General features: G+C 47.3%; 1 protein-coding gene across 1 annotated transcript; it reads right to left on the bottom strand.

Annotated features, from left to right (window-relative positions):
* On the bottom strand, positions 1 to 2112 carry LOC146189512 (uncharacterized). Its single transcript, XM_084604306.1, has one exon. It carries the CDS (start codon positions 1810 to 1812, stop codon positions 1429 to 1431), a length of 384 nt encoding a protein of 127 aa, XP_084460432.1. The 5' UTR covers positions 1813 to 2112; the 3' UTR covers positions 1 to 1428.
* Between the last annotated feature and the right edge of the window lie 9926 nt (positions 2113 to 12038).

The raw sequence follows: 12038 nt of genomic DNA on the forward strand, positions 1-12038 counted from the left end.
TCCACTGAAAAAATTCGCACTTTCTTTAATGACGAGTTACAGAGTCTTTGTCAATGCCCGCATACAAATGCAGAAAAGCACGTTGCAACTCTGGAGACTTTCAAGGTGTGAATTGAAGTTTAGATTTTTATCATATAAAGTTGCCATTTGAAAAAATCTCGCCACAAAACATGGTGTGTCTATTTGAAAGTTCTCCGTTCATTTTGCACACTGACTCTATGTGTTATGTAACCCACGTCACAATTTTCAGATATCTCCAGAATCACTGCACTAGCACTAGACTGCATTGCATATCCTATATAAAGAATTTGATACAGCGTTCTCGTCCAGCTTACTTTTGTGGACACAAGGACATGTGTAAAGGACATGGATGTTTTTTTCACAAGTATTCACAGCTACCAACAACAGAAACGCATGATGGAATGAAGGAAATAAACAAAACCCAAGGCTACAGAAGCAAATATTGAAATTTGGTCATAGAAACAATGATTCACTTTGCACCATTCACAGAACGGACCTAATTCAACAATGCCGTTCAAATTTTCGTTCTTTCTTCGTTAGCCTTTCCTTGTTTGCCACCATTTCCAAATGGCAGCATGCACGGCATAAGCTACAAAAAGAGCCATCCATTGCAATGTGGTATTGTGCAGTCATAACAATGCAAACACTACACTTGGCCAAAAACCTACGCATCTCTGCACCAAGCCACACACCAAAGCCTGTAATGCGAGCCTTTATAGAAAATAGTTTTTCAGTTCGCTCCAGGCACAATTGGAAGCACAACCTTGACTGCACACTATTACATTTGACTGGCATATCTACCTTGTCACTCCTGCTCGACAACTAGGGCTGTCAAGAGCAGATGAAGACAAAATAAGTTCAGGAGCAAGTTTACTGGTTACATAATGAAATGTGGCAAGAAATATGTCAAATACGAAATTTTTTATGTGCAGTGAAAACAACAAAAACAACGACCCATTTCCCCCCGTTTCCTTAAGCACAGTTCAGTTCAAGCACTTCAGACTCGACTTACATCCAGCAGAATGAGCACAGTCCATTCTACCCGCAGTTGGTCAGCCGCGTTTAAATGTATGCAGTATGTAATGTATGCAGCATAGCGCTGCTTACGACATGAACTGCACTCCTGAACTAGTTCAGCCAATGCAGACAAATCGAAGACGCAACATGGTGCGAATCAGAAACGATTTTTAAAAAAACTGCGACCGACATTTCCAGCTGGCAAAACTGCACAACACGGTTATGTGGACACCGTTTCCGATGGGCACGGCGGAATCCTTCAACCATGCCGCATGTTTCCGATAAGAAAATTCTCCTCTTTCGCGTTTTCCCGTGAACTGCACAGGCTTATGAAACTTCGCACAAACTTTTCCATCTTCTCGGCGAACAGCTGGTGCAAATGCACGTCCTTCAACGTTGAAAGAAAGCGGCGGCACGCATTCGCGACTGGTCGTCGTATCTGGGGGCCCGGGTGTAGGTGCCCAGCGAAGACGACGACTTTCTCCTCTTGGCGTCGTCGTCTTCGCCCTTCACGAAAAGCACGCGGCTGTTTTCGCGCCGCTTCTCTTGCACCACCGAGAGCGCGGTGACGTTCTTGGCCAGTTCGTTTACCTGCGCCATAACGGCCGCCGGGTAAGTGCAGCCCAGCAGCTCCATGTTGGCGAACGCCTGAGCCAGGCACAGGAGCCGGTTCTCGCTGAAATTGCCCTCGTTGGCCACGAGGAACTCGCGCCGCAGTTCCCAGTGCTCTTTGCTCTCCCACGGCTGCCGGTACTCGTCGATGGGTCGTTGCATCTTCGACGTCTAGGGTCTGCAGAGAACTCGCGAAAAACGACGCGACGCTACAAGGACCACACGCTTCGCAGCACCGTCCACTCGCAAATGGCGACTAAACTGGATCCCACGACTTCTTTATGACAAGGAGTTAGGCCCAACTAAGTAGCCAGTCAAAATTTGATCTCACAGCTACGCTCTGTTCCTCAGAGAAGTTTCAAAACTGTCAACGATGCCCAAACATTTGGAGAAAAAACAGAACAGCAGCAGCAAGCCAGCAGAAAGGCCGTATCCGAAGTCAATGGCCACGTTGTTGTCCACTATGCCGAAGCCGCTGCCGAAACTGGAACCGAAACCGATGTCAGTGCGGCGACTAGAAGTGCAGGAACTCGGGCCACTCAAGCCACTCTCGGTGATGAAAGCGAAACCACTGACAGTTTCGCTTTCGAAACCCCGACCGATCGTGATTTCTAATGTACCGGTCGCGTTAAAACCGATCAGTGTGGCGCCGTTGACGAAGCCATCGTGTGTGGCGCCGATCAGTGTGGCGCCGTTGACGAAGCCATCGTGTGTGGCGCCTAGCAGGATGACGCCGCTCACACCACTTGCACCTCTAAAACTACCTACGAGGCAAATAAACAAGGAAGACGGCGGACATAGCTCCCGCGCCCACACGGGGACGATAAAGACACGCCACTAGGCCCGCGCCTAGTGCTTCGACATTGTTTTGCATATGACTGAAGTCGCTCAGATCGAAATCGTTTTCGCTTCAAAATCATATGTTTGATTGTACTGAAAATTGAGCACGTTAGCTGGCCTGGCCACGAAATTGGTGCCGTAAACGTGCTCGCGATATTGCGACCTTGCATTATACTGTTTCATTTGCGGACTTGCAACAGTAAAACCGCGCGCACATGCTTCTCTGTATGATATATTGATACATTCTGGAGCATGTTTACGGGCACACTGTAATTATTCATTCAATTAAACATTCCAGTTGTTCTCGTTTTCAGTTTTGAAGGCATTCTCGCACCCCCGTCAGGGAAGGTATTTTTCTATGCCTTACATATGGATCAAGACATGTTTTCTGAAGCGGAGGTTCACTATACGCCAACCAGCTCGAGCCTTCAGCGTCAGTGTCGGTAGGTGTTGGTAGGGTCCGTGGCAGGCGGTCGCAGCTGACATGGCCGCGCACTTACTTGCGTTACATTTGGCCGGAGCTGCCAACTCGGCCCCTCCTTCCGCAAGGGAGGGTGATATGAGAATCAGCCTGCAGGACCCTTGCATTCACGTTACCCCTAGTCCATGGAAGCACGTTGATACGGCTTGGTTAGAGCAATGCCTTATATGTGGGCTGGTAGACTAGCCTACGCTATCGAGTCATATGCTTAAAGGCGGAGTATAAATGTCCCCCAACAATTCGGCCACAGCCGTAGCCAAGCAGCTTCCGTTTCCATCCAGGTTTAACCCGAGCTAAATCACAACTAAATTTTTTCCATGAAGTCGTAGATCACGTTCCGGTGCGAGCCGACATTAAAGAAACGAAAAATTTAGCTCTCGACGACAATTCTTTCAAATGTTTTTTCTTTAGATTTTGGCGCTTATATACCGCCGCAGCCTGCAGTCGCCATTGATTAAAAAACGGCCCCATCAGTGATACCCTGGCTGTCCATGTTCACAGCATTGACTCGAGAAATTTAAATAACCTTTGTTTTGTTAAATGTTGTTACCTAATTAATTTTAAATGTTTAAAGGGATGCTGCATAACGAAGCTCGATCATAATTGTAATTTTAGATATAAGTGCTGAAAGTTTAATCATGGCTTGAACCTAGTTACAGAGCCTATTCACTTTCATGTTTAGCAGGCGGCACTTGTCGTAACCCTGTATTGAGGAGACGCCAGAATGTTGGGCGGTTCGAAACTAAAAGTTTCCGACGCGTCGGCGCCGGTCTGCCAGCGTTTTTCCTGCTGCGCGCCGTTCATTCGTCGGACACTTGAGACGCCGTTTGCAACGCCGTCCAATCAGAGCTCGGCTTTCACCGACGCCGTGCCATGATTCGTCGTAGGCCCTCTCCCTCTCCGACGTTGCGTTGTGCGTGCCATGGCTGCCAGCTAAGGTACAATGACGTCATGCGAATAAGTTCTATACGAACAAGAGCTCTGCTAAGCATGATTAGCTTTGTTAGCAAGGAGGAGGAGAAAACTTTATTGATGAGAAATTGGTGTGTTCTTTGTTTGTGGGAGGACGCTTCTCAAGCCGCCCCATGGGTGGTCGCCTTGGCCCAGGCCGTGATGGCGTATTGCCGGTCTGGATCAGAGCTTAGCAATGGATCAGAGCTAAGCGGACATGGCACACAGCGACGAGCGGTTAGACCTGGCGTATAAAAGCAGCCAAGCTCTTTGATAGTCTAGGATGGCCGAAAAGATTCGACAGCTGCCATTTTCTGGGAATCAGGTCGCACTTCGTGTTCGTCAACAAGATGCCCGAGCACCACTGCCTGCCGCTCGCTAAACCGGCACTTTATGGAATTAAGAACAAGGCCGGCGTTACGCAAACAGTCCCGAACAACAGCTAGGCTTTCGTTGCGTTCACTGAGTTTTTCCAAAAATAACTACATCATCTAGGTAACACACACAAATGTCACAAATGTCCCATTTTAAACCACGCAGCACCTTGTGCATAAACCTTTCAAAAGTTGCAGACACGTTGTAAAGTTCGAAGGGCATAATATTGAATTCAATAAGTCCGTCTAAGAGGTGTGACAAATGCCGTTTTTCCTTATTATCAGGACGCACAGGAATCTGCTAGTATCCGGATCTCAAATCGACGCAAGAAAAGTAAGAGGCGACAGAAAGACAATCTATGGCATCATATATGCGAGGCAGCGGATACACGTCTTTCTTGGTGATGGCGTTCAGACATCGATAATCCACGCAGAACTGCCACGTACCGTCCTTCTTCCGCATCAAAATTACAGGAGCAGCCCAAGGACTGCAAGACTCCTGAATGAGCCGCTTATGAAGCATTTCTCGGACTTGTTCATTGATGACCTTGCGCTCGGATGCTGATACGCGATAAGGCTTCTGGTGGAACAGTCGGGAAGAACTGGTGTCGATAATGTGAAGAATGCGAGAATCCGGAATAGAAGCTGGTCCAGAGGGCTAGGCGAAGTAAAACAATAGAGGAGTAGTGGGGTAGGAAGTCCACCAGGGCTTCGCTTGAGTACTACTGAGACTCGTGTTCACCATGCGTGCAATTGTCGATTCAGGTGACAAAAGCGGTGGAGGTTCGGTAGAAGCGACTCCGACCGATGCTACAGCGGAGGGCATATCACGGCCACAGGAGGCAAGCTTCAATCCAACTGACAGAACAGCAGGCTCTGGGGAAGAATTGATTGTCCACAACCACGCACAATCGTTTGCCATAGAAATCAAACAATGAGGCACAAGAAGATTCATATTAACACACGCCGCATAAAAGGGCTGACTAGAGCTTCAAAGGTGTCATCACTGAGACGCGATGGGTGAACTGGGACGCACACTTAAGTTTAAGTCCACGATGGTACGAATGTGTCTTCGGAGACGCTAAATACAGTTTCCGCATAGCACGAACTTTCTAAGAGATTAGGCACAAGCGACTGCTTGAAATAACCCGCCCCCTTCGACATTCAATGGTAGGGCCACACATTTTAAAGAAAACCAAGCCTAAAATCACATATGGGTGGAGCGGGCAATGAAAATAAATTCCGCTTGAAAAACTTATCCGCCAAGTTCGACTTCTACGCTACACACTCCCATAGGCTGTAAAGATTCACCGCTTACTCCACGGAATGTTGACGAAGGGCACATTGAATCATCACTTTGCGACCTAGCAGTTGTTTAAATCCTAAACTCATTATTGAAACAGTTGTACCAGTATCCAGAAGAGGCGATGTGGCTGCCCCATTTATAGACACGTTAACTTTGTTTTTGAGCAATAAAATAGGCGGAGGTACGTTGGTACGCAGCAGGCTCTCAGCGACCTAACCTCCATCGTTCGCGCGGACTAGATTTCCGGATGCGGTGATGAGCGCTAGTGTGGCGATGGAGATCGGCGTGTGCGGAATGCTGGAGGAAGAGTCACGCTGCGACCCGATGCCGTAGAAGAGGTCCTCATTCTGGCTTAGGAATGGTTTGGTGCAGTGGATGAGCGGAGAGGCAGACGGTGGGGAAGATACTGCTGCTGGTAGTCTGACTCTGCAGTACAGGTGGTGGTACAGTAGCAAGGTGAGCGGCGACGATGGCCAAACCGCGAGATGTGACGAGGATTCTCACACCGGTAGTACACCAAGGATGGACGGACAGAAGTCCGCCTAGAGAAGGACCGCCGTCAGGACCCATATGGAAGACATTAGAGGTTACGTCCTCCTAGAAGTTGGCTGGCGGCTGCTCGGTAGAGAACACACGTGCTTCTTGGTGCGATCGTGAATATGACAAGCTAGGCAGTGCGGGGTTGCTGGCGCACCGCGTACCCATGATAGTCCGCTGCGTTGACTGACGGGCTGAGACTGAGGCTGCGGGTACGTAGATGGCTGTTCAGTGGGACAGCAGGTTAAATCTCTCAAGCGAGTAAGCTTGTCGCGCACAATCTGACCAATAGTAACAGCAAGGTCACTGGCGGATATGTAGTTATCTGCTACCGTAGGGACAGTGCCAAACGACCAAACTTGGGACATCTTTAGATTTTCAAACATGCGGCAATGTTCGATCACGTTTTATATCGATGCCATGCTTTCTTTACTTATCAGGTAGGTGTAGATATCCTCGGCGAAGCCTTTCAGCGAGTGGCCGACCTTGGCTTCGTCGGACATTCGAGATGAAGCGATTTTACAAAGCTTCAGGACCGCTTCGAGGTACTAGGTGCAGGTCTGTCCAGGAATCTGTGCTCGGTGAGCCAGTGTCTGTTCTGTACATTTCTTTGCTGCGATGTCACCGAAGCACTTTCTGAGCTCTTCTACGAAACGTGTCCGAGACGTGAACGAGTCTTCGTGCTTCTCGTAGCACGTAAGAGCTATGCCTATGAGCGCGAACACCACGTTGGCAAGTTGGGCGGTAGCGTCCCAATTGTTATATCGGCTGACGCTTTGATAGTGCGTCAGCCACTCGTCCACATCCTCACCGGCAGCGTCCGCGAAGGATCTGGGCTCGCGGTAGTGCTGCCAGAAGGTGCTCCATTCAGAAGAGGATTGATGTTGTCCTGGGCGCGGCATCTCCGTCCCGGGGCCTTCTCAGGATAGAAGGTGGCAAACCGGCAAGGCATCGGCTGCAGCGAGACCCAGGTGGCAGAGCCGTTGCTGATGAGGTCGGTCGCACCCAGAACCTGCACCAAGTTGTTACGAGGAAGGCCTTCGTGCAAAACGGGAAGTATGGGACGCCAGGGGCATCGTGTCAGCAGTCGTCGTTATTGTTGACCAAATAACATATGGCACATACCCACAGAGGAGGATCGGCCAATAATTGGTAGCAAACAAAATGTTTTAAATATACTTTCATGTAATAAAAAAAAGGAATATGATTTATGGGTTAGAGGAAAGGAAACAAAAAGGGAAATAAATGATATATAACATGAAAAGTGGTAAAACACACGGGAGATTGACACTGGAATTGTAGAACAAGTGATATTGAAATATTTAGCAAGGCAAACGATTTGATTCCAGTAAAAACGTTTACAAGGCGGTAAAAACAGACCTGTGACTGTGTCCAAGGCCAAATGATAGCAATATCGGGACACTTAAATTAAGGCCAAGCTGTTGCAATGGGCTTTCCATCAACTGTCTTTTTAACATAGTGAAGCCGTGCAGTCACCAGATGCTCCAGGCTTGCCTATCTAGTGATGCAACGCGGCTGCCACACCAGCAGCATCGTGAAGTGGCCACCAGAGGTCCAGCTCGATTACTAACTTCGTCAACCAGGTGAGCGTTCCCCTGTCGCCGGTATCATGTGTTTTCTGAGAATAGGCAAAGAATGCGCAAACATAGGCGGGGTAGAAAAAAAAATAGCTGTGGTTTATTTAGCTTGTGGTTAAACCTTGGAGTTAAGCGAAAGCAATCTGCATAAGTTAGGCTTCAAAGTAAAGACATGGCATCTGCGCATACTAGTTTACTTTATAAATTTAGCTTTATTTATGCCATAGGGGAATCACTTCACGTATGAGCACCCCTTGCCTCTCGTCGACCATTCTCATTCGGGCTTAGAAGAGTTCTAGTAGTATGACATAGTCTCTATGTCGAACGCCGGGGCACACTGCAGTCACAACGTTCGAACCAACTTTCTGTCCTAGCAACTCGCTGTTGTCGTTCGCTTCTACCAACTACAGAGCTATCTGTCTTTTTCTTTTCCTTCTTATTTTTCTTCTTGCTCTTCTTGTTTTTCTTTTTGTCCTTCTTTCTCATCTTCGGACACAATCGGTCTCTACCACGTGAGAGTTGCTAGGCAAAGGCGCGACGCGCCGCGAAGCATGCGGCATACGGCACACGGCGCAACGTCGAAGGTTTGAATACATAAGTTTTCGCTAAAAAATCTGGCTGCGGTTTAGCTTTGGGTCGATTGTGAAGCGATCGTTTGGCCGAGACGCGCGTTGCGCCCCTATTCGTCATCCAAAACTTTTTATTTCCACCGAAATAAAACTCCTTTTTAGACCTCCCGGCACGCAGGCCTAAGGAAGCCCTACTCAGGAGCCTAAGGTCTGCTGAAGATACATTGTCGCTTCACGGCCTCAGCCGCCAGATCATTTCCAAATAACTCCTGGGTTCGTTCGGAACACTTTCCGGTTTGCCCGACCTCGCTCTTAATGCATGCATCAATCCTAGCCTCACCTTTAAACACTATTTTGATGCTAATAATACCGCAATTCTTTACAAATTACACCGGATAATTCTATTACACAGGCAGTCACTTGTGTTTGGCCATTTTTGTATGTGCATCTCAGTTGGATGGAAGCCCCAACGCAGTCTCTTGAAGCTGAAAAGGTTCTGAGAACACCAAATGACCATTGACATATCAGTCTCCGTTATCTTCTACAGTAATGCGCATCTTCTCTTTTAAATTGAGACTAGGACATCATTGATTAATTTGTATTTCTTCTATAACTTCTTGCACTTTCTTCGCACCTCTGATTTGTTTCAGTCATTTTATTTCCATAGCTCAGTGCTTTTTCCGAGATTTAATCCAAAACCTGTTGCTTGGCTGTTCAGCAGCATGTGTACCAACACGTATGCAGTAAGTGTTATGGCTGAGTTCCAAGCGCATTTGTTTTGTGATATATCAGCAGCGTGTTTATTGTTTTGAATGGAGCAAATGCGTAACGTTTTTAAACATGACACTAGGGACCGGTTGTGTTTTCGGGTAACTTCTTGAGGGTGTTTCTTCTAACAGCCTTACTTGTGTACTTGGGTACAGCGAAACCACGACGGGGCGTAGTTCCTTGGGGCTCGAAGCATGACAGTGTTGCCTGGCACCAGTACTCGCGGTGCTGTGTGCAAATAGAGTGAAAAAAGTGAAAAAAAAAAACAAAACAAAAAACAAAACAAAACCAATAACTACTGTGTGGTGCGGATGTGTGTAGCGCTGGGTCGATCGACATGCATGTGTGTAAGATTCTGTCAGTTCTATCGAATGCTGTGCATTTGATGGCATTCGTGCGTTCTGACAAGGAGACATACATCAATGCAGAATTTCTAATGCCTTGAACAGAGGAAAGGCACCATGTTTTCGAAAAGGCAGCCAAACACGCTTGCTTACAACAAGTGGTCCCAACTGCACTGCGTGGAGCTGAAACTCTTTCAGGAGAACTCTATGCAACTAATTTCCTTACTAAAAGTTGATTCTTTCTGTCTATGTAAACACTGGTTTGATAGAAGAGGGGAATTCATAACGAAAATTTGTCGGGAAGCTTTTCCGTTGGCGAGTCAGCTTGTGATGCCTTCACTAAATAAGATGCAGTGGCATTTTAGGGTGAGTGACAATCTAGTATAGCCTCAAGGGAAGAGTTGCCCCGCCGGGGTGGTGCAGTGGTAAGACGCCCGACTACTGTGCCGGAGTTCCCGGGATCGAATCCCGGCCTCGGCGGCTGCGTTTCGATGGAGGCGAAACGAAGTGGCGTCCGTGTGCTGTGCGATGTCAGCGCACGTTAAAGATCCCCAGGTGGTCGAAATTACTCCGTAGCCCTCCACTACGGCCCCCTTTCTCTCTATCCACTTTTACTCCCACCTTCATCCCTTCCCTTACGGCGCGGTTCAGGTGTCCACAGAGCAAGTGTGACAGATACTGCGCCTTTCCCTTCCTATGAACCAACCAACCAACCTCAAGGGAAGAAAAATCTGCATTTATGCAAATGTTTTCTTGCGGAAGCTTGCCAACTATGGAAACACCTCCTTTTCGTTCCTTGCACTCTTGCAGCTGACAAAAAGCGCCATTTTAAGCAATAGTGAGTGGCCCCTCCATGGTCAGAACGCACTAGTACCTTGTCGTTAAAAGGCCAACCTACTTTTCTACTCAGTGCCGCTCTGACGCAGCCTTCACTCTCACAGCACTGACCAAATCAGTGTCGTGTATGGGGGGAAAGTTGCAGACAAGGTACATCTCCTTCAGGCACCAGTTACTATCCAAAGGGGGTGAAGTTTTCTCAAATTCCTGTAAGGAGCACGACAAGGATCCAGTGAAAAAATTCGCACCTTCTCGAATGACCAATTATAGAGTCTGCCGAGGCCCACATACATATGGGGAAAAGCATGTTGCAACTCTGAACGGTGTGAATTAAACTTTACAATTTTATCATATGAAGTCGTCATGCGACAAAAACTCGCCGCAAAACATGGTGTGCCCAGTTCAAAGATGGAGCTCCCTGTTCATTTTGCACACTGACTTGATGTGTTTTGTAACTCACGTCACAATTTTCAGATATCTCCAGAACACTGCACTCGTACTAAATCGCATTTCATCTTCTATTTAAAGAATTTCATGCAGTGTTCTCGTTCAGCCTACTTCTGTGGAGACATGGGGGGAGTGTAAAGTTCATAGATCTTTTTTCCCCAATTAGTCACAACTACCACTAGCAGAAACGTATGATGGAAAAAATAAACAAAACCCAGGACTGCAGAAGCATATATTGAAATCTGGTCATAAAAACAACGATTCACTTTGCACCATTGACAGAATGAACCTAACTCAACAATGCCGTTCAAATTTTTGTTCTTAGCCTCTCCTTGTTTGCTACCATTTCCAAATGACAGAGCATGCACGGCATAAACTATACTTCGTTTTACAAGCTGTTTGCAGCACTACGAGAGGCGCCATCTGGGCCAATAGGATAGCACGCATTGCATGACTGTGTTCCTACGTGCCTATCCGTGACGACGGCATAAAAGATTAGGAGCACAGCCATGCAGGGAGCACCACCCTAATTGGCCCAGATCGCTCTTAGCTTTCGTAGTGCTGCAAACAGCTTGTGAAACGGAGTATACATAAAAGAGTCATACATTGTAATGTGGTATTGTGCAATGAGAAGACTGCAAACACTGCACTTGGCCGAAAAACTTCTGCGTTTCTACACTGAGCCACACACTACTAACTTCAACCAAGCCTAGATAAAATGCAGTTTCTCTGGTCGCTCATATGATCCAATTCTTTGAGTAACTCGTAATAACGAAACCCATTTCACTATCTGTTCCGATTTAACGTTTTTTTTTTTTGTGTGTGAAAAAAATGAAGGTCAAATAATATATTTGCGATCTATTTTGTTGAAAATAATAATAATTGGTTCACAGGAAGGGAAAGGCGCAGTATCTGTCACACTTGAGTCTGTGGACACCTGAACCGCGCCGTAAGGGAAGGGAGGAAGGTGGGAATTAAAGTGGAAAGAGAGAAAGAGGAGCCGTAGTGGAGAGCTACGGAGTAATTTCGACCACCCGGGGATCTTTAACGTGCGCTGACATCGTACAGCACACGGACGTCTCTTCATTTCGAGTCCATCGAAACGCAGCCGCCGAGGTCGGGATAACTGGTTCACAGGAAAGGAAAGGTGAAGTATCTGCCACACTTGTTTTGTGGACACCTGAACCGAGCCGTAAGGGAAGGTGGGAGGGAAGCGGAAAAAGAGAAACGGGTGCTGGTAGTGAATATGACATCAAGGATGTGACGTCATGCAACCTCAAGTAGAGCAAAAAACAAAGGGCATAGGAAGGGATTGGCGCGCAATTTGAAAATACCA

The sequence above is a fragment of the Amblyomma maculatum genome, chromosome 5 (genome assembly GCF_055883805.1).
Source record: "Amblyomma maculatum isolate TAMU_Amacu chromosome 5, ASM5588380v1, whole genome shotgun sequence".
In the NCBI taxonomy this organism is placed as follows: domain Eukaryota; kingdom Metazoa; phylum Arthropoda; class Arachnida; order Ixodida; family Ixodidae; genus Amblyomma; species Amblyomma maculatum.